Here is a 24,714-nt window from a genome sequence, read left to right as displayed (position 1 = left end):
TGCTAGTTCTTTCTTAGTTTTTGCTTCGTGATCCATGACATTAGCAGGACTCCCTTTCTAAAACAAATATTTTTCTGTATTCTACATTCTTACATCACTGCCATAAGACTCTTTAGCTTCCTGTATCTTTTTTCTTAGGAAAAAAATAAATTCAAAAAAATTTAAAGGGATTTTATTTAAAGTATGTGGTCATATAGACCAAAGCAGATAAAAGTACAAGTGAAAATGCAATGTGAAACAAGAGAGTCGCCAATTCTGAGGACAGGTGACAATCATCAAGTAGAAAGGATTTGTTAGAGATATCAATCAAGAGCCATATGTGCACATCTAGAGACAGATAATGACCAGATTCATATTTGCCTTCCCTGTACAAAGCAGGGTTCAATTTTGGTCTGAAATCCTTTCTTGACAGGAGCAGCAGGAAACGTATTTCTTTTTCATGAAAATAAATTTTTAAAGAGAAAATAATTGCTTTAAAAACTAAAAGTGATTACGGGGTTTCTTTTATTGTGGAGAAGATACCAACACATAAATTCTTTAGCACAAATCTGTATTTGTCACCTGACTTTTTTTTTTTTTCACTATTGACTGTAATAATGAACAGGAGTGTTTTCACTAGCAGTTTTTTAATGAATTATTTCCTGTATCAAAATAAATAAATTTGTTGGCGTTCAAGTCAAGTCGTGGGAAATAGATTATTAATTGGAGATAAAACACTGGTACTCAATAAAATATCATGAGTTTTGGGGGGATTTCAATACAATATATTTATTAAGTGTATAAACTTACAGTGATATGATAAACTTTAGTTCATAATCTATACTTAATGAGATTATATCTGAAAACACATACTAGAACATACAATAGAAAGAAAGATTTCCAAACAGGGCACTTAAAAAAACTTATATTCTCTTTTTCTAAATGTGAACAACAAACACATGTTTTGTTCGAAGTTGTAAATTAATATAATACATTTAATTTTTTAAGATATAGTTTCAATAAAGTTTCTTGGAGGAAAAATTTAGTATATTATGCTTGTTTCACTTTGCTTATGTTAACAAGATTTTCCTCATCTTTTGAGAATTTGATCCAATAGGTACAACTGGGTATTTTAGGCCTGTGACTGTATTACCAAACTGACAAGGACCTCTGGCACTTAGATATTAATGGTTTAATATGACTGATTTTAAAATGCAGTGAAAACATTATTTTCAACAGAATATGCTGATAAAAGCATCTGTATTAAAGACAATCCCATTAACAGAATTATAGCAGATAACTTAAAAGCCTCATTAGTATGAAATATGAGCAATTTAGGACTGTTTAAGGTGTTAACATTACTACCTCTTTGAATTTCAAAGTACAATTAGCTACTTCATTTATCATTTTTGACATAGATCACTGGAGTGCTGAGACTTCCCGTTAGTCAAGTGGACTTCCTAGCTCCACTAGAGAATTGAGGCATGAGGTTTGAACATTAGCATCATTACATAATATTAAGCCAAGTTAGTATTTCTAACTCACTTGATAATCACTAAATTATTACTTTTAAAAATTAATATTTTTCTGTCATACCTATGTTTAATAGGAAATACTTATTGTAAATAATGACTCATTTCATTTTCTTTTTACTTTTTCTCTCCACTATCAGTTTTACCTTAGAAACTAAACAAATGATATACAAATGTTTATTGTTGTATAACATAATTTTTAACATAGATTAATTTTATTTATCAGAAATACTATATATGTATGTTTGCTATTACTGAAATTATGTTTAAAATGCACTGTCTCAGAAGCTCCTTTTCTCTCATATTTTTTATATTATCAAGGTTATATAACCCCTTATTTTCTCTTATTTTTATCAATTTATTGTCTTCTTTAATCTATTTTTTTTTTTTACTTCTTCAATTCCCTTGTTTTCTCTTCTCCGTATTTGAGGTTTCTTCAAATTTTATAGTTAAGCAGTATTTGTCAATCTATTCCCAGCTTTTTGGTTTTTACTGGTAGTTGAAATAAATCTATATCTAAATGCATATCTCTATAGATTGTCGTTGTGTACACTCATATGCTTTCTATAAAATGAAATATGTATGTAATCAGTATAGAATTATTATAAATCTATCAATATAATTGACTCATTGTTAAAATAATTAGAGATATGAAATTTAATCTTAGTATTATTTCAACTTAAGAAAAGAAGAATAAATCAATTAATCTTCATTAGTTTATGAAGGAGACAAAGTCAATCTTTTCAAAAGTTTAGTGCAACTCAAATGTCAGTATTGGGTCCTACATAAGATGGAGTTCATCATTGACTGAACTGGCTGTTATAGGAAATTAGCAGAGGTTGTGATAGATCTCCTGATGAGAAATCTCTTAAGTTGAGAATATTTCATATTTCAAAATGACAGAGCTCATGACAAGTTCAATTGAACAATTAAATCCCATAAGACGATCTTGACTTCAAGAGATGAGAAATAATGAGTTGTACTGGTGTTTTGAATTTTTCTTAGAGTACTATTGATATATAGCTTTCATCATGCTTTGTAATTCTCACTGGATTTATTGCACTTCATATCAGAGCTTGAACATACAGTAAATGGTGTTACATGTTCTAGAATAATAAAATTTTGCAAAAATGAAATATTTAATGAACTTACTGGATAAGACTGTAAATTATTTAAATTCATACTGCCATTATTAATTAGCACGCTGGGCCCAGTAAATTCAATGAAAAATCTTCATAGAATGGCTACCTGTGATTACCTGACTAATATTTGTCATTGATATTATACAGGAATAAGGAGACTTAATATGACAATTAATTAGATGACTCTTGGGGGAGTGTGCTTTAAATATATTTTGGAAGATTTATGTTCCTAGGAATGGCAAAATTTATTTCCTTGTCTTCAAAAAATAATTAATGAAACACACACACATACACACACAAACACACCCCTTCTCTCTTTTAATGGTATAATCTTAGAGTTGAGTTGGTAATATAATTTAACAGCTATTTATTTGACACATTTGATTAAGTTATTATTGAAAAGGAAGTAACTGTAGAGTTGAAGTGGAACTTTAGAGTCGAAAAAGAAAGATTTTTTGGTTTGTGTGATCTTAAAATATTACAAAGGCTATGACAATATTCATGACAAACCAATTTCCTTTTGCTTTTCTGTAACTACAAATATCTTGTGTTTCTCGTATTACTTAAAAAAAATAAATCTATTATTTATTTTTAAGTATTTTATTGAGATATAATTGACAAGATAATGTCAATTATAAGTTTAAAGTGTACAATCTATTCTTTGGTACATTTGTATATTGCAATATGATTACCACCATAGCAACACCATAGCAACACCTCTATCATATCACATAGTTATCTTTTTCTTCTTTCCTGTGGTGAGAGCAATTAAGATCTACTCTCTTAGCAACTTTGAATTGAATTCAGAGTTAATTTGATACTATAAAATGATTATAGTATTGTTGTCTATTATTCATGGGCTGTGCATTAGATCTCCATTTATTTTTTGGAGAGGCAGACCACAACTGTAATCTGCTACTTCAAATTATTCAAGAGAATAAAATATGATTCCAATCAATATAAAACAGCTGCATTTAGAAATCCACAATAGCATAAATATTTGTTCAAATTATCGATACCGAATGGTATTCTTTATTTTTTGTAATTTTATGTTTCTTGTATTTATTTGTTTTCCTTCTATGCAGGTAGCAATTCCTGCCACCTAAATAATGGTGGATGCTCTCAACTTTGTTTACCAACATCTGAAACAACAAGGACTTGTATGTGTACAGTGGGATATTATCTCCAAAAGAACCGCATGTCCTGTCAAGGTATAAGGTTTTGAAAAATTTTAGTTCTGATATATTTATTTCATCCATGCTGATATTTGACAACCAAAGTCAGTTAAAAATTAGAAAAAAATAGTATTAGCTTGCTATTAGGCCAATAATATATAACAGTATTGTATATGTACGATTTTCAATGTATCTAAGATATTTTAAGTATCACTATTCTTTCTAAGTTTTTAGTTATTTTCAGGAACTACTATTTAGTAACAAACCTTTAAGCAAATCCAATAGAAGCTACCCTCAACTTGAAAATAATAGTAAGTAAAAAACTGTAGTTTATTGGCTCCAATTATAATCTAATTTGACTTCGCTTTGTATGAAAGCTATATATATATATATATATATACACACACATATATATGTATATATATATATATATATCTCACATATATTATATAATATGCATATCTACTCTGTTTCAATTAGTTAAGAGAAAGTACCAGAGAGAATAAGACTTCTCAGGTTTGCTTAACTGAGGGAGAAGAGAACTGCAGAGAATGGAAACTTAAGAAATCTATCATCCTATTTTATAGACTCTAATTCTATTATTTCCAAAGAGCTTTGGTTCTAGAATGATCTTTTTATCCAATGATCATAACTTAATTCTATTTTTTAAAAAAATGTTTCAATCTAATATGAGAAATATGTATGTTAATATTATCATTTTTTGTTTATTTGTTTTAAATCAAATATTTATATTGTGCTTATTAGGTGCCAGGCACTTTTCTAAGTACTTTAAACATATTATTTTATGTGATCCCCATAATAATCTTGTGAAGTAGGTATCTGATTGTTCCCATTTTAGAGATGAGGAAACTGAATCACAGAGAGATTAGCTAGCTTGCCCAGTTAAGAAATGGTGAAAACATATCTAAACCCAGGCATTCTGATTTTAGTTAGAAAATATGTACATATAAACATTTTCTAACATATTAGAAAAATTTATAAACATCAGCATGCAGACTTCTGGAAGTCTGTTTAGGTATATGTGCTTATTTTAGGACATGTTTTTGAAACCGAAAAAGCAAGGTCTTAGCAAAAATTAAGCACTAGGTGTATTTTTAATGTTCAAAAGGATTTAAGAAGTCTATCTATTATAAAAATAACATTGATATAGTTATCTAAAATAAAAATTTACTTTCATACATAAGCAAATAGTTGCTTGGGCTTTAGAGAAAAGGGAAGTGAATTTTCATTGTGAAGCAAGGTATGCTTCCAAGTATTATCTACCTCAGTATTTATGAAAGTATGGTTCCCAGAGCAGTAGCATCATCACTACTTTTTAGAAATTCAACTTATCAGACCCCTGGGATGGGGCCCAGTAATCTGTGTTTTAACAAGTCCTCCAGGAGATTCTGATGTATACTTGTTTGAGAACAATCAATCTACCTACCTTTTAACTTGTCAGAAATGTAGTGTACAATAAAAAAAAAAGAGAGAGATAAGAAATATTTTTATGAAAGAAATTTATATTGTTACGAATAATGCTAAGTAATGATTTGAATGTTAAATATTCATTTTGGACTTTTTTTTTTTCACTTCCAATTTAGGTATAGAGTCATTTCTTATGTACTCCGTTCATGAAGGAATCAGGGGAATACCTCTGGAACCAAGTGACAAAATGGATGCTTTGATGCCTATATCAGGAGCTTCATTTGCTGTGGGAATAGATTTCCATGCAGGTAAATAGCTTTTTTATTCATAATTTCTGTATAATGTTTCTGCTTGATTTATTAAACATGATGGGAAATATAACCTTTTCATCTGTACTCTGCTAGTCAAAATGAAGAAAAAGAAATCAAATTAGAGATGCATTTTTAAGCCTAATACAAATTGTTCTAAATATGTTTGGCCTGAAAAAAAATCAAGTAAAATTTTCCTGAAGTTTAGCATTTGAATTGCAAGTGCATTAAAATATGATGGTGTTTGGGTACTTCATTTTTATTTCTTTTTTTGTTTTCAGATGATGTTCTTACTTTATCCAGTTATAAATATAAAGATATATAAAACATTTTGATCTATTACAGACTTAAAATATCATCTTATTTAAAATATTTTCAGGATATAATTATCTAATATTTTAATACAGATAACAGCAAATGAAATCTAAATAATGGAAACAATTATAAATGCTAATGCATTTTAAATTACTTTTTAATACAGTATGTGTCATTTTGGAGTCAGTTTTTATCTTACCTTCTTGTTTTAGCAAACAGTAAAAGAAAACAGATTAGACACTAATTATTTTCTGTGAGTAATAAAAATGTATGGTTGGGAATTGATGGTAGACACTTTCATATTTATTGAAGTAAACAAGTTTTTTGTGTGTGCTATTGCTAAATTCAGACATTGTATAAGTATTGAGTATTTTTACCTCATAACATTTCAATTTATTATTCTACACATGAGGGTTTAAATTTATAAAAGCAAATTTCTTTGCCTCTCATCTAACTAAATCATATGTATCTTGAGTTCATGTTTTAGTGTTGAAGAAGTACATTCATGTTCCTAGCATTTTTTTTTTTTGCATTTATAAAGACTTGATTTTATCTACTGTTAAAAACAAAAAAGTTCTTGATTTGTAATCTTAAAAAAAAAATTCTTAGGCATCAGCTTGAGGGCTTCTGTAGTAAGCTTATTTTTTTCACCAGCTCCAACGCATTTTGTTTAATCATGTGTTAATAAAATTCTTGGCTACAAATTAATGAATTACTAGGGATCTTCACAAATGGTCCAAAGATGACTTTCCTTAATTAAATTATTTTGTAGAAATGTTTGAAAATGCATTGAGGTGAACTTTCTACATTTTTTAAAAGGCCTTTTGCTAAAAGAAATATGAACTAATATAGGATATTTTACTGAGCAATATGTTAATTTTACCAAGATCACAGTGTAATTTTTGATCAAACAAGGCTGTTTGATCAAACCTTATTATTCATGAAAGGCTCAGTTCCCTATCATGAATAATCTATCCTTCCTCTTACTTACATTCCTCTTAGTCTTTAGAATTTTATTACATAAGATTTAGTGAGTACAAAACTAAGAAAATTTCAACTTCTTGAAAAGATTTATATATATACGCATATATTTTTACCAAGTACACATAACTCCTTATTTTAGCTGCTATCACATATTTGATTCTTTTAAAGACTCCATCATGATGTTTAAAAATATTTGATACATTTCCATGAGGTCCAAGTATTAAAATAAGCATTTGGTCTAAATATCCTGATTAGATCATTAGTAAAACTCTTGTTACATAAGGGCAAACTCATTATTTGTGTGATTTAAATCCACTCTTTGAGGTTTTATATTGGCTCTGAAATGGTTGTTTCATATAATGTACCATGATAGAGGATAATTTTATTTGCAGAAAGTAGTCCTCTCCCTGTTTCTAAATTCTCAGTAATTATTAATATCATAATAAACTTATTTCAAAGTTGGTTTTCCTTTTTTTAATAATATGTATTGGGATAATCGGTTAACGACATTAAAAAAGGTTCAGATATATAATTCTATAATACATCATCTGTATACTGCATTGAGTGCTCATCACCCAAAGTCTAATCTTCTTCCATCACCATATATTTGAACCCTTTACCTTCTTCGTCCTCCCGCCACCCTTCCTTCATACTGTTGGTAACCACCATACTGTTGGCTGTGTCTATGTTGTCTGTTTCTTTTCTTGGTTTGTTTGTTGGTTTCTGTTTTATATCCCACACATGAGTAAAATTGTATGACTCTTGTCACATATTTCATTTTTTTAGCACTGAAATTGTTTCCATATCTTGGCTATTATAAATAAATGCTGCAATGAATATAAGGGTACATATATCTTCACGAATAAGTGTTTCTAAATTTTTCGGATAGATACCAGAAAGAGAAATTGCTGGTTAATTTTTTGAGAACCTCCATTCTGTTTTCCATAGAGGCTACACCAATTTACATTCCCACCAGCAGTACACAAGGGTTCCCTTTTCTCTACATCCTCTACAATACTTGTAATTTCTTGTTTAATGATAGTTGCCATGTTGACAGGTATGAAGTGGTATCTAATTGTGATTTGATTTGCATTTCCCTTATAGCTGGTGAAGTTGAGAATTTTTTCTTATGTATGTTGGCCATCTGTATATTTTTAAATAAAGTGTCTGTTCAGGTCTTCTGCCCTTTTTTTTTTAGTTGGATTTTTTTTATTGTTGTTAAGTTGTATGAATTCTTTGGATATTTCAGTTGTTAGCCCCTTAGCAGAGGTATTGTTTGTAAATATTTTCTTCCATTTGGTTGGTTGCCTTTTTGTTGTGTTAATGGTTTGTTCTGCTGTGCATAAACTTTTTTTTTCTTTTCATTTATTTTTGCTTTTACTTCCTTTGACTGGGGTCAAGTACACAAAAACCCTGAGACCAAGGTCTATAAGTTTATTGTCTATATTTTATTCTATGTATTTTATTGTTTCAGATCTTATTTTAAGTCTTGAATCCATTTTAAGTTAATTTTTGTGTATGGTGTCAGAGCGAGTAGGCAAGAGAAAGAAATAAAAGGCATCCAAATTGAAAATGAAGAAGTAAAACTGTCACTATTTGAGATGACATGACTCTATGTATAGAAAACTCTAAAGATTCCACCAAAAGACTATTAGAAACAATAAACAAATACAGTAAAGATACAAGATACAAATCAATGTATATAAATTTATTGTGTTCCTATATACTAACAATGAAATAGCAGAAAAATAAATGAAGTAAACAATCCCATTTGCAACTGCAACGAAAAGGATAAAATACTTAGGTATAAACTTAGCAAAGAGTAAAGAACCTATACACTGAAAACTACAGGACATAGTTGAAAGAAATCGAAGACACAAAGAAATGGAAAGATATTTCATGTTTATGAATTGAAAGAATTCACATAACTAAAATTACTATGTTACCTAAAGCAATATACAGATTTAATGCAATTCTCATCAAAATCCCAATGGCATTTTTCAAAGAAATAGCCAAAAAAATCCTTAAATTTGTATGGAACCACAAAAGAACCCAAATAGCGAAAGCATCCTGAGAAAAAAGAACAAAGCCAGAGGTGTCAATTCTCTAACTTCAAATTATACTCAAAACTACGATAATACAAAAATAGATGCACAGACCAATGTAACAGAACTGAGAGTCCAGAAATAAACCCATACATATATGGGCAGCCAATTTTGACAAAGAAGCTGAAAACCTACAATGAACAAAGGAAAATCTCTTCAATAAATGATGTCAAAGTAACTTTTCATCAGAGGAATTACCGGTTATTATTTTAAAATGTTGTGTTCTTCATATTGTGCCTACCATAGTATTAAATTACACTCCTAGAGAGAAATTATTGTTAGAAAATCTATTTTTTTTCCTTTTAAATGTAAATGGATGTAGGCATATGGAGTATTCATATAAAATTAGAATGTTAAGAATCTATTAAAATCTATTGTTAATCAGAAAACAAAAATGCAAAGATTGCTTTTAAATCAAAGGGAGTTAGAGAGCTAGAAGCCAGTAAAGCATATAGTGAGAAGAGGCCGGACTTTGCAACAGACAACTTGGATTCTAATATCAGTTTAATCACTTATTAGCTCTGTGACCTTGCAGAACGGACTTAATTTTTCTGAAGCTCGGTTTCTTCACTTTTTGATCAATGTATGCAAATGTTTGGCACAATGCCCAATATACATGGGTGTTCAGAAAATAGTAATAATATCTAGTAATGGAAAGTAATAAATAATATAAATTAGGGTATATGATACATATTTACAAAAATGGAAGCTGTATTAAACATGTTATTAGCAAAAATTTTGTTTTCTTTTCTTTTGACTGACCCTGTATTTTCTACTCAGTTATCTATGTAGAATAATAGTTTTTTCTTAACTTTTTGGGGACAAAAAAAAGAGGATAGTAAATTTCCCTAGTGAAATGAACTTAATAATAATAGTGAATAGTTTGTAGAGCAGATATTTAAAGATTAAATAACATCACGAGCTATTTTTAGTCATTAAACGTAAACCTAGGAGGCTAGCCCACAGTGCTTAGACAGTAAACCAACTAAACACTAATGAAGATGATTGTGGTGGTGGTGTTATCAAGAGATTTCAACAACTTCTCCAAATACCTTTTGTACTTCCATTTGCTTTACAGTCTGATCCTTACTATTTGTATCTCATGAAAATATATTAGAATCAGAATAAGTGCCAGAAACTTGATTTTTAATATTATTATAGACAATAAACAAGCTTTGTGACTTTGTAGAGTGAAGTTGCTTTGGGGAGGAAGGAAGAAAAATAACCTGATTGCTCCTGAAAGAAGGTAGAGAAAACAATTCCGATGTGTAAACCTCATTTCATTTACTTTTAACCAAGGCTTTATAGACATAGGTTCTGCCTCTGTTAGTTCCCTTTGCAGACATTTTATTTTCTCTTCTTTTATTAATGTCATTCACTTTAAGGATATATTTTCTACACTAGTGTAAATCAGAGATAAAGATGACAAAATAGAAGGGCACAGTTGCCTCTTATTCTAATCAATAAGGAAATGGTGTGATGAAAGATCACTTCTTCAGTATAACTATCATAATTAATGGATTATTTTATTACCCTAATTTACAGAGATAAATATATTTTCCAAATCTATACATTTCACAAGCATTAACACATCTGAACCTTTTTGGGTTTTAGTCCTAATGAATTAAAGTTTTCTATAATAAAAAGATTTTTACAGCAGATTAAGCAATTTGGATACTATTCACAGAAAAAAAGATGACCCTTGGCTAGATTTAACATGTTCAAAACATTCTTGTTACTTCACTGGAAATGTCCCATTCCACTGGAAAAAAATAATAAGCTTTGAAAATCTTTGCCTGCTGGGTGATAGTCCTCCTAATGAATGATTATTGTATTTGATGCTTTAAAATATATATTTTAGTTAGGAGAAAAGCCTTTAAAACAAAACTCATTGCTCCATTCAGTAAATAATAATGCTTTATTCAGTTCCCCACCCCTACCTTGAGGGTATTTATGACTTTTTCATAATAATTATGTAACAGAATATTACTTGAATAGAGGACATTCTACTCAGGGAATGATTACTTATCTGAAATGTTCAAACTTATATATTATTTTTCATCTTTTATGTCTTTTATTCAAATTTAAGTTATCCAACTCAGTGTTAACAAACATTGATTACTATCTGTTAACTATAGAATATCACAGCTAAGTTGCTGTTGAAAAATAAAGATAACAAGGAATAGTTTCTGAGGAATGGATGATCCGTGGGGATTTTTTTTTAAAAAATTGCATTAAAGGATCATTATTTGAATGTCATTTCTTGGCATTTACTATGAGGAGTGTTCTAATTCCCTTTTACACCATCATCTAGTGATCTGGCTATTAAAATAATACAAACACTGAAGAAATATCTGTTAAAATCTATAGAATACACATCACCAAGAGTAAACCCTAATGGCTAATCTAATTTAGATGCTAATCTAAAACTTTGGATGTGTCAATATAAGTTAATCACTTGTGACAAATGGATCACTCTGGTGTGAAGTGTTGATAGAGAAGGAGGCTACATTAGGGGAGAAAAAAGTATATGCGGACTCTGCTCAGTTTTGCTGTGATCTAAAACTGCTGTAAAAAATAAAGTCTATAAAAGAAAACGGTGAAGGAGACTATGTGACAAAATATCATTGCCACATTGAGACAGTTGAACATCAGTTATTTACACGAAAGATTCTCTTCTTAATAGTCCCACAACATTTACATATATCTTTAAATGTTCGAACTCGAAGGGACATTTAATAGCATCTACTAGCATTCCCTTATGTTATATACAAGAAAATTGAAATATAGAGAGATCAAGGGGCTGTATGGTAATAGAATAGTCTACTTCTAATTCTTTACATTATGCCATCTTGCATTTGTAAGCCCTGAAACAATTTTTTTTTTATTTTTTTATTTTTATTTTTTATTTAAACCATTGTTGGCATTACTTGATGAAGTTACATTGCACTTATGCAAATTTGTGCTGGTGGAAGATCATGTTTTATTTTGATTTATATACTGAATCGTGTAATTTTAAAATCTGTTTAATAATTGAAGCAGGTGACAGTCAAGTGAGAGTCTCTTTTGCCTGTATCTGGAGGCTTAGAAAATAGCTATTTACTAAAATTTTCTAGTAATTACTTTGTCATCAACCAAGGCCACATAAGAATTATAGAAATAATTATTTATATGTCAGTAATAGCAATAGGTAAGAAATATAGTACTGTTGCTTTGGGACATTTTTCAATTTTATGAAAACTGTTTCCTTGGCTACAAAGTGAATTTTTAGGGCTGGTTCAATTTCTCCTTGTTCTTGTGACAGTGAACCAGTACTACCTTCTGTTGTCATTTCAAATTTGCTTCAAGACTATATTTTCTAATCATGTGAACAGTTTGTATGTATTTGTAGATAGTCCTGTCTAGTAAATCTTTCAAGATGTAAAGTACTAACTACCACAAGAAAACAAAAACTTCTCAGCACTACTTAGGAATTGAATATCATAAACATATATAGAATAAGGCATTATAAGTTAAATAAATAATTGGAAACACCTCAAAAATCCTTTTTGGATAATTCCTGAACTCAAAACATAAAAACAAAACAAAACAAAACATAAACAACTAAGCTTTTCTTAGGCATCTGACATTTTCAATATTTCAATACGTAACTTAAAACCAAAAACCCCAGAAGATAGATGTGCATTGATTACCTATTAAGATTAAAGTCATGGCCAACTTATTTGGGATACATATATTCTCTCTGTTACTTAGAGAATGACTAAGCAAGTCTCATGGAACTTCTTTCTCAGGAGGCTTGCACTCATCATGAAAGTGAAAGGTCTCAGCACCAGCTTTAGACTAATTAGAATGAAGCACATACAATTTGCATTTACATACCTTTCTTTTTCCCTCCGACTCACTCTGTGCTGCTCTATTTCTTTTTAGCTGCTCAAGAGTCTCTTTAGTAGAGCTACATTTACATCTGATACTCTGATATCTTTCTCTGTTCTTTTCCTTATAAAAACTGAGTTACCAAGAACCCTGATCTCAAAAAACCTACTTATACTAATTCACAGTAAATTATCAGTATCTGCTAAGAGATTGGCAAATTATTTTACTATGTATGTTTATGTAAAAGCACAATATCTTACCCCAACATAATAAATTCAATTAAAGCAGGTATATGAAGAAAGTATTTTGTGGCTAGGTCAATCTTTTTGGTGTTTTTTCAAATTACGCTGTCCTCTGACCCTTAGATAATAAATCAACACCTGTTTATTCCCAGAAACTCAGCCCTAAATATCTGAATATGCTGACAGGTTATATGATGATGAAGAGGTCTTCTTTAGCTTACATTGATACCATTAATATTGTTAAGTATAACTTTAACCTAGAAAAAGTGTTTTCCTTCTATTTTAAGAAAACCAAGAATCGATTAGTCTATTTTTCTTTCTGACACACTTTCTTAAAAAATAAATAAGTAAAGCAATAATTCAGCTCCTGAGATTGTTGGCCATTCGTTTTTAATCAAGTAAACAATGTTCTAGTTAATACAAAAAAAGGAAAGTTATTTGATTTGAGGACTGGTCATAAGAATGGATCTGTACTTCCTTTTTATCATTTGGCCTTATTCTTATCTAGAGTTAATAAGTAGTAAGTAGATCTTTTTAGGAACTTGAAAAGAAAAAATAACTAATTATTTCTATGAATTCCTTAGTATTTTTAGAACAAGAACTTGACTGAAGTGAAAAGCCTAAAAATGGGACTAATTACCTGCAGATAGATTTAGAAGAGGAAGAAAGAAATTAAAATAACATCATAAAAAAATCTTAATATATATTGAATGCTTGCTACATTACAGGAATACTGTTTGAAAATTTGCATGTACTTATGTTATTTAATTCATCAAAATAATATATTGAGGAAGGTGGTATTTTTATTCTAACACTAAACAAACTGGGTTTAGGATTAGATATGGATACTGAGGAGAATTGGTTGCTTTGGGATGCCCGAATTAAATTCTGCATTCAGGATTTGCATTTAGGTTGTTGCCTTTGAGACTGACATTTGTCATGATTTGAACAGCTGGTTGTGGAGTAATCAACATTAGATCTCTGATCATTTCATAATGAGAATTTTAACCCTATTGCAATTACAATTGGGAAAGAAAATTGACAAGCAATATTAAGGCTCAGGTTTTGGGAATGATAATATAAGTATAGGATTGCCCCTGCTAAACTTAGGGGCAGAAGATTAATGGCACAGTCTTATCTAAGAGGAGAGTGAGGAAGATGATGATCATCATCATTGAAAAGAGGAGGAGAATGAGAAGAAGAAAGAAAAAACTAACTTATTTTACTATCTTTGTATTAGTTATCTATTGCTGTATAACACATTACCAAGATTTACCATAAAGCAACGAACACCTACTATCTTGTAACTTCTATGAGTCAACTTAAGTATTTTATGAGGATGCGATCAAGGTGTTAGCCAGAGATGTGGTCTCATCAGAAAACTTACCTAAGGAAGATCAGTTTCCAATTTTATCCACTTAGCCTTTGGCCCAATTCAGTTTCTTGTGGATCCCAACTAATCACTGACTACTGACCTCAGTTTCTTGTCATGTGAGCACCTCCACAGGGTAGTTCAAATCTTGACTGCTAGCGTCCTTGAGAGCTAGTGAATAACAGAGTGAGAAAGGACACACAAAATGGAAGTCAGACCTTTCTAATCCAATCTCAGAAATGATATCCCATTACTTCTGGTGTATTCTGCTTATTAGAAGCTGATAACTAAGTCTAACTCGCACTCAAAAGGAAGAGATTAGAGAAGGGTATGAATACTAGGTTGTGGGGATCACTGGTGGCCACAACAGAGGCTGTTTATAACAATATTATAGATGTTTTATCTACTTTATCTTCAGAGATTGTTCTCTAAGAGATTAATTTTGATGATTTATTTTGTTTATTATCAATAATGTTCCTGTATGGGCAGCTTCTGTATTCTTCCTTAAACCAAGTGAGGATGAATTGATGTAAATCTCCAGGATCATAGTCTTGATCCTATTTTTGTCTCCAATTAGTAGTAAGCCTTGGACACCTGGAGAAGGTCTCTGGGCAAAAAAAAAAAAGAGAGAGAGAGAGAGAGAGATAAAGCGCAAATAATTTGCCTAATGTTTTACAGGTAGAATGGGACAAAGCCAGAATTTGAATTTACATATGTATATATTCCCCAAACCCTAGTTTTTTTTCTCTTTTTAAAAAAGCATTTATTTTTTAATATGTATATATATACACATATTAAATATATATTTAATTATATATATAATATATAAATATATATAATATATAATATATTTATATTATATATTTATATGTTATATATTAATATATAATAAATATAAATATATTATATATTAATATATAATATATAAATATATATAAATAAATATATCTATTTAATTTTACAGTTACAGTTGACATACAATATTATGTTAGTTTTAGATGTACACCATAGAGATTCAATAGTTATATAACTTTTGAAGTGCTCTCTCTGATAAGTCTAGTTACCCATCTGACACCATACATAATTATTACACTATTATTACACTATTATTAACTGAATTTCCTATGCTGTATTTTACATCCTCATGACTCTTTTTTATAACTGGCAGTTTGTATAATCTCTTCTAATCCCTTCGCCTTTTTTACTCTCTATCCCAACCCCCTCCCATCTGGCAAACCCTAGTTTTCTTTACATCGCCATGCTAGAATAAGACAAAAGTGAGGAAATTCTCCATATTTTCCAAGAATTTTTAAAAGAGTTTTTATAAAAACAACACAAAATGTCATATAAGACTAAGGCTCAGTGACATATGACCATTCAGTTTGTGAGATTCAGAGAGCCAGGATGGGGATGAGGGATAGTTGGTAGTCCTGGTACTAAGTATCTAACTTAGTAGATGTCTGGCAGTGCTTCTCAACTGGGAATGATTGTGCGCCCCAGATTATATTTGTCAATAATTGGAAACATTTTTGGTTGTCACAACTGAAGGGATGCTACTGGTGTTTATTGAGTAAAGGCCAGAGATGCTGCTAAACAATGCACAAGACAACTTTCCACAACAAATTATTCAGCTCCAAATATTAATATACCGTGGCAGAGAAACCGAGGTTTAGAGCAGGGCAAAATCTAACATGTGCTTTCTATGATTTTGAAGTATATATCTCTGTTTAGCATTACTACTCTCCACAACAGCAGACTCAATGTCTTTGTCATCAAGCTACTGTCTGTTACCTTGGTCATCTCATTCATAACATTTGTTTAATGTTATATATTTGCCAAATTTGCTTTTGGCAAACATTCCAGAAAATTCCTTCAACGAAAGTGAACAACTCCTTACAACCACCCTTTGTAGTTTTTGACCAATGTCTGGAAAAGTCTTCATGTAATATTAACTTACACTAAATCTTCTACTAACATCTCTCTGGCACCAAAGCTCGTTAAGAAAACTTGTTTAAAGAAATTGCTTATACCTGTCTGGGATTGCCTAGGGACTACAAAGGTGTGTAAACACCAACAGAATTATCGATGTAGTTACTTTCATTTTCATCACTTATGTAGGCAGTGTTGATTAATGTTACTTATGCTTAGAATGAGTTCTCGTATTGCAGTAACTATTCCTGTCCAGAGTTTCGTGGCCAGGAAGGAAGCTCGAAAGTACTTAGCAACGTGGTGCGCAAGACAAATTATGCAAATCTTCCAAGGATAGCACGTTCTCTCCCATCATTTGCTGTAGGTAAAATATTCTGTGTGTGAATTCATCTAGGACTAAGTTGAAAAACAAAACTGATTTATTTAATCCAGTGTATTTATTTATTTATTACTTAAATAAATAATGAGAATTAATGAGGACTGAATGAGAGGAGCAAGATGTAGGAAAAAACAGATGAAACCAGAAATGGTCTTTGACTGTCAGTGTATTAAATATTAGAATAGATTATTTAAAAGTTGTGAATCTCTGGCTCTGAAGTATTTTAAAGAGTTAAGACAAACGAACCACCTCTTCTGAAAAATTATTCCTCTGGGTTTCTTCCATAATTTTGAAGAAATTATTCCTCTGGTTTTTTGACTATTCAACTTTCAATATTAAGAGCTTTAATAGTAACAACCTGTAGGCTATGTTTTTAAAACCATCTATTTTCTTAGTCAACAGTCATTAAAACCTACATGAACAGAATCAGAATTAGACTTGAATAGTTTGAACACAGAAAGTAGACTGTTGTAGAATCTGTTCTCTTCTCCAGGAGAAAAACAAATGTTCACAGGAGAGATTCTATTTGTTGCTGCTTTCCTTACAAATTAAAAATTAAGATACTGAAAATAATTGATGATTCCACAGTAATTCAAGGTTCTAATTATATATGAATATTAATTTCTAAATTCTAAATATGAGGATTTAAAAATTTTATTTTGTTACTCACACATATTATTATGATTAGTTAGGGGAAAGAGCTTAGATTTATTGGTGATTCTTATTAATAATTTTATTTAAAATGTGACTATAGCTTTATAATTATTTCCATTTTAATGCTTTCCCTTAATACTATTTTAGTGATAAAGCAACTGATGTTTTGAGCTCAGTTGGTTCAGATTTGAATTTATAGATACTTTTAATTAAAGATACCAATAAATATATTTGCATATTCAAGTATTTCAATGTTCATGTGAAGCACTATTAACTCTAAATAGTGATGAATAAATTAAAAAGTAGACACTACCAGCTTTGTTATCATTAAATATTATTAAAATGAGTGTGTCAAGCGGTAGTCATTAGTTCATCAATCACTTATTGATGGCAGATCTCAATTTTTAATTAAATATTTTACTTAAAAATACTTCTTTATTATAATTGTGTATTATAGGAAATTTTGAAAATTAGAAAACATGAAACAAAGTTGAAATAAAAATCACTAGTACTACTACTACTATACAGAAAACAACTATTAATTTGGCATATTAATATTAATTCTATATTTTAAAATACAAATAATCTTATTGATAATATTTTATCTTGTTTTATTTTTACTTACCATTCTAACATGAACACTCTATGTATGATTAACAATCTGCGATTAATATTTTTAATTGCAGTACATTATTATATCATGTGGATTACCATGAATTTTTTGATCTTTCCAATATTTTTAAACATTTTGATTGTTTCCAATATTTGACTGAAAATCTTTTTCAACATTTGTGACAATTTCTCAAAACAGAACTTCCTTTTTTTAAACTAACAACTTCTTTGAGATATAATTCACGTATAATAGAATTTCTGTATTTAAAATGTACAAATAAATGGCTTTAGATATATTCATCGAGTTGTGAAACTATCACCAATATCTAATTTTAGAACATTTTCATCATCCTAAAGAGAAACTCCATACCTGTTAACATTTTCTTATATTTCTCCTAATTCCCCAACCCTAAAGCAACCTTCTATTTCTGTAGATTTGCCTATTCTAAACATTTCATATAAATAGAATAGTGTAGTATGTGATACTTTGTGATTGACTTCTTTAGCATAACGTTCATCCACATTGTAGCATATATATCAGTACTTCATTACTCTTCCTCTTCTTTTTTTTTTTTTGCCAAATAATATTAGATATATGACATTTATCTATTCTTCTGTTGATGGACATTTGATTTATTTTCACTTTTTTGACTATTACAAATAAAGCTGCTAGTAACATTCGTATACATGTTTTAGTGTGAGTATTTGTTTTCATTTCTCTAGGAATTATCTTAATAGGTTATGTGGTAACTCTATTTCACTGTTTGGATAACTGCCAGACTGTTTCCAAACTGGTCGAAAAATTTTGCACTCCCACCAGCAGTATATAAAATATCTGATTTCTTTATATCCTAACAAAGCCTTTTTTTTTAATTTGTTTAATTATAAAATGGTATCTTATTGTGATTTTGATTTGCATTTCTCTGACATCTAATGATGTTAAGCATCTTTCCATGTGCTTATTGGCCATTTATATATATGGAGGAATGTGCATTCATATATAGATTCTTTGCACATTTCTTAATTGAAGTTTTTTTTTTCTTTTTTCTTACATTGAGCTGTTAAGAGTTTTTAATGTATTCTAAATAAAGTCTTTTATAAAGTACATGATTTGCAAAAGTTTTTTTATATATTTTTTTGAAGTTTTCAATCACAAAAGGTTTTACTATAAGAAACAATGTCATCAGGTAAAAATGCAAAAATTTGTGCAATTATGGCAAAATGTTTAAAAATATCTACGCATTTGCCCTCCAAGGACTACAGTACTTACTACATACCTGAGCACTGAACATTTAATGACATTTTAAACATTTCACTTTTTTGATATAATTTGAAATTATAAATTTTAAATTTTAAATTTTAATTAAGTCCAATTTGTCTACTTTTTCTTTTTGTGTCATATGTAAGAAATCACTGTCTAATCCAAGGATACTATGATTTAATGTTACATTTCCTTTTAAATGTTATGCTTTAGTTTTTATGTTTAGGACTATGATCTATTGTGAGTTCATATTTGAAATATGCATGTAGATTTGCATGTGGATATCCAGTTATCCCAGCACCATTTTTTTAAAGATAATTATTTTCACTATTGAATTGTATTGGCAACTGGTTGAAAATCAAATTGACTGTAAATGTGAGGATTTATGTCTGGATTTTAAATTGTATTCCATTGATCTATATATTTATCTTTATGAATAGAGTTCATATTGTCTTAATTTCTGAAGCTTTGTAGTAAATTTTAAAATTCAAAGTCTGAGTTCTTCAACATTTTTTTTAAAGATTGTTTTAGCTAGTCTTGGTCCCTTGCATTGTAATACGAATTTTAAGATAAGCTTGTTGACTTTGGCAAAGAAAGCAGCTGAGATTTCAACAGTGTTGATACTCTAGAAAAAATTGAGGAATACTGTGATCTTAATAATATTAAGTCTTCTAGTATATTAACATGTGATATCTTTCTGTTTACTTGGGTCTTTTTTAATCCCTTTCAAAAATGATTTGCCGTTTTTAGAGTATAAGTTTTACACTTCTTTTGTTAAATTTATTTCTATTTTTATGCTATTGAAATGGAATTGTTAATTTTATTCTTGGATTCTTTATTATAAGTGTACAGACATACAACTGTGTTTTTTGTATTTGGATCCTACATCCTGCAATCTCGCTGAACTCATTTATTAGTTTGAACATGTTTTTAGTGGATTCTTTAGAATTTTCTATAAACAAGGTCATGCCATCTGCAAATAGAATTTCACTGGTTACAACATCTAGTAGATGTTGAATAGACATGACCAGAACAGAAATCCTTGTCCTGTTTTGGATCTTAAGGGAAAAACATCTAATATTTTTATATTAGCTAAGTATATGTGTTAGTTATTTTTATTTTGTAGATAGATTTCTTTTATTAATTGATGAAGATTCCTCTATTCCTGATTTGTTGAGTATATTTATCATGAAGGGATGTTGAAATCTGTCAGATGCTTTTTCTGTATCTATTGAGATGATCATATACCTTTTGTCATTTATTCTGATGATATGTTGTACTACATTAATGTATTTCAAGATGTTAAAGCTACTTAGTTTGGGGTACAAATGGGATAAAAGCTTTTACTTCATGGCATATTATCCTTTCTTATATGTTGCTAGATTTAGTTGGGTAGTATTTGGTTGAATATTTTTGTGTCTATGTTCACACGAGATATTGACCAGTATTTTTTTCTCATGATATTGTTGTCTGGTGTTGGTACCAGGATAATATTGACCTCATAGAATGAGTTGAGAGTTCTCTCATCTTGCATTTCTTGGAAAAGTTTGTTTGTGAAGAATTGATATACTCTGTAAACGTTTATTAGAATTCAATAGGTGTAGCTTTTTGAACCTGTTTTGTTTTTTTCTTTGTTACAAATTTCTTACTGTGTAGTCTCTTGTTATAGTTCTGTTCAGATTTTTTATTACCTTAAATGTTGTTTTGGTAGTCTATGTCTTTTGAGAATTTTTTCTGTTTCATCTAAATTATCTAAATTTTGGCATAGTTATTTATAGTATTCTCTTAGAATCCTTTTTTTAATTACCGTGAGATCAATAATAATGTTTCTTGATTTTAGTATTTGATTCTTTTCTCCTTTTACAGTGAGCATTCTAACCAAAGATTTGTCAAATTTGTTGATCTTTTTAGTGAACTAACTTTTCATTCTGTTGATATTCTCTGTTGTTTTCCTACCTGTATCTTTAAATTTTCCACTCTAATTTTTATCATTTCTTTCTTTTGTTTGCTTAGGTTTAGTTTGATATTCTTTTTTCGGTTTTTAAGGTGGAAATTTATTACTTTAAGATATTTATTTTTTTTTAAATATGCACAAACAGCTATAAATTTCTCTCTAAGAATTGCTTAAGTTGTATACTCGAAATGTTAGTATGTTGAGTCTTAATTTCAAATCCTCAGTTTTCTAATTTTCCTTGTGATTTTTTTCTGACTTATTCTTTAGGAGGATGATTTATTATTTTTTTATATTTGTGACTTTTCTGAATTTCCTTTTGTTATTGATTTGCAATTCTACTGCATTGTAGTCAGAGAATATAAATTTATATGATTTTAATTCATATTTTGTTTGATCTCATTTGCTATCAAAACCACCTTTTAAGGTTTGGTAAATGCTGGCTGATAGCTCCAATGTTTTCACAGTACTTTCTGATATAAATTGTTCCTCTCTAATACAATTAAATTCTGGCAGGCATAGTCGGTGATACCAGTCTTTTGAGGTTTCTTCTGATTCTGGGAAGGCTCTTTTTTAATGTGCATTTCCATGTTTTTGTCTCCTTAGCTAGTTGGCCTGCAGTTTAGCTTGTTGCTTTCATAAGTTAAAGCCTCATTTTAATTGCTTTCTATCAAAATCTACATTGTTTTAGCTAGCACGCTTAGACTTGAACTACTCCACACTCCGTTTCAAATAAAGTCAGTTCCTTTGGGGATAGTTTTGGAGTTCTCTATTCTTATAGACTGTTTCTTCCCCTTGATAAAATCTCTAAGTTGCTGACCCTGGCATTAGGCAGAATGCAGCCTTTTGCTTGCCTTTCTTGACATAGAATATCTGTTCTGTCAGAAGGTGAGGCAAGGGAAATCAAGGTCTAGTGTTCACAGCCTTCCTCTCATGAGGCAGAACCTTCTATGAGTTGAATGAAGTAGGGAACACCTGAACTAACTAGGAGTTTAGCCCTTACAACTTGGATTAGGAGGGTATAAGAAATGCTAGTGACCTGCCTTTCCTGCTGAGACTCTTTATTGGAAGCCAAGGAGGAAGGGTACCCTATCTTATCCATTCCTGCCCGTGTTAGAACTTCCATCAAGATGAATTGAGAAGATGAAGGGAGGAACTATTTTTACCAAGATTTGGTAGATTTTCTTGATTTTTTTTCTTTACTTACCACATACCCTTAGGTCAATTTTGAGAATTTAAACTTAAAAAATTAATTTTTACCAGTTATGCTTGTTTCACTGGGGATTAGGCCCACTAGGTTCTTCTTGTTGGCATTCTGGAAGTGGACTTTTTATTATTTATTATTTGAGTATGTATGAATCAGTGCCATTGTCTGAACTCTGTCTGAAAAAAGAAAAAAATCCATATAATTTGTGCAAAAAAAAAATATGAGAACAAATAACTAAATCTGAATTTAAACAGTATTTTTTTTTAGGGAGATGATTAATATTGCCTTCACTGAAGAAGAAAACGATTTTGAAGTAGAATTTACTACAGACATTAAATAAGTGTACAAATATTATATAATTCGTCATTATAGCTAAATAGTATAATAGACTTAACTGAAAATTATAAATATTTGGTTACACTTTAAAATTTTATCTAAAATTGAAAAAAACAAAATGTTTCTAGGACTATACTATTCCAAAATCACAGTGAAAAAATATATACACAAATAACTCTAAAAAATGCAAAACTGTGGAGAAGGTAGTATTGCTGGTTGCCAAGGATGAGTGGGTAGGGAGGAATGAATAGGTGGAGCATAGAGGATGTTCAGGGTAATGAAATTGCTTTGCATGACACATAATGGTAGATACATACCATTATTCATTTGTCAAACCCATGGAATATACAACACTAAGAGTGAAGCCTAATGTAAACTGTGGGCTTTAAGTTATAATGATGTGTCAGTGTAGGTTCTTTGCTTCTAACAAATGTCCCACTATGATGTGGTATTTTGATAGTGGGAAGGCTTTGTGTATGTGGAAGCAGGTGATATATGGGAAATCTCTGTTATCTTCAATTTAATTTCACTGTAAACCTAAAACTGTTCTAAAAAATAAAGTCTAATAAAAAGAAATATTTGATATACTCTCATATAGTTATTCTGGAACAAATATTTGACATATATACAAAGGAACATTACCCAATATAAGATAAATATTAAAATATGGCATTTTAATTTATTATTTCCTATAATTAGATTTAGTACAGTTCTACCCATTCAGTGGCTCTTTAGTGTTCTTACCTAAGAGAATGCTTTTCTATTTAGATTAATAGATGCTATCTATAACAAAGCACTCCTACTACTATTGTTGCTATATGTATTTCTTTTATGACCATCAGTTTATTCTGTTGTAATTAGCAATGGTTTCCCTGAGACCCCATTGGTGGCAGCAGCTTTAATCATAGAAATATTCCAGAAAGGAAGATGAATCTCAGGGACGAGAGGAAAGGCAGCACAGTTTAAACATCTTTCTCTTGGTAGAGAACCTCTTTTTATTGACAAACATGGAAAATCAAAGTTTGATTTTATTAAAGGAAATGCTGTCTCCTCAAAATGGGATTTAAATATCTCTCAGGGGTATGTGGCAAGTATTTCAGAGGAAACTTGAAACCTTGGGATTATGGCTCAATTACTTCACATCAGTTGTACTTGATATTTTTCTGGAGGAAAAAGTTCTCAAAATATTATTTTTATACTTATGTCAACCGAAGTATCAAGGAATAGAATGCAAATTTTGGATGGAATTTGAAGATAAAATTCTACTTCAAAATAAAGTAAAAATTATGGTGGAAAATTTGAGAACAACTATGTGCTATCATGGCCATCAGCAAAATAATTTTTGAACAGAAATTTTTTCAACTTTGAAAACCAAGTTTTATTCATGTTGCTGTCCTACTTCCATTTCCAGATATTGTATGGAGATTCCAATTGCACATATGCATGCCTGAAAAGTTATAACTGTGTGGACAAATATGTTTTCTTTTTTTTTTTTAATATTTAGTTTGCATATGGGTGTCTGGAATGGTTCTAGTTTACTGGGACAATGTGCCTTATCCAAAAGAGACATTTTAAGACACCCGAGAACTGCTTATTTAAGGTTTCTTAGATATTAAAGGGTCTTTATGTATTTACAGTCACACTTTAGGGAGAGTGAAGAATTCAGTCTGGATATTACTCTTGTGTTCGTGTAATTTTCCTTTTGTGTGAAATAATAGAGGCACATAAAGTGCAGAATCTATAGGCATGTTCACATCACAGTACCAATAAATTACAAGCTTAAGATTGATAAATAATATGACTTTTCAAGCTTTAGCTTTTCCAGATTTAAGTTTTCGACTGATAAAATGCAGATAACTGTTAGAAGAAATAGGAAGCAGCTGCTGTCCATACTTTGTTTAATAAACTCCTCTATACTAGAAAGCCATCT

At 30.0% G+C, this 24,714-nt stretch overlaps 1 protein-coding gene across 1 annotated transcript in view; it reads left to right on the top strand.

The window, feature by feature from the left end:
* LRP1B (LDL receptor related protein 1B) overlaps nucleotides 1–24,714 on the top strand; it is a 1,647,539-nt gene that overhangs the window by 1,191,542 nt on the left and 431,283 nt on the right. The window contains exons 34-35 of the mRNA XM_039855262.1: nucleotides 3,739–3,864; nucleotides 5,433–5,564. Coding sequence (XP_039711196.1) covers nucleotides 3,739–3,864; nucleotides 5,433–5,564 — 258 coding nt within the window. The remainder of the gene's footprint in view (nucleotides 1–3,738; nucleotides 3,865–5,432; nucleotides 5,565–24,714) is intronic.

This window comes from Pteropus medius, unplaced genomic scaffold, assembly GCF_902729225.1.
Source record: "Pteropus medius unplaced genomic scaffold, Ma_sr-lr_union100, whole genome shotgun sequence".
Taxonomy (NCBI): Eukaryota; Metazoa; Chordata; class Mammalia; order Chiroptera; family Pteropodidae; genus Pteropus; species Pteropus medius.
The sequence above is the reverse complement of the archived record's forward strand: the minus strand, read 5'-3'. Positions and strand labels throughout refer to the sequence as shown.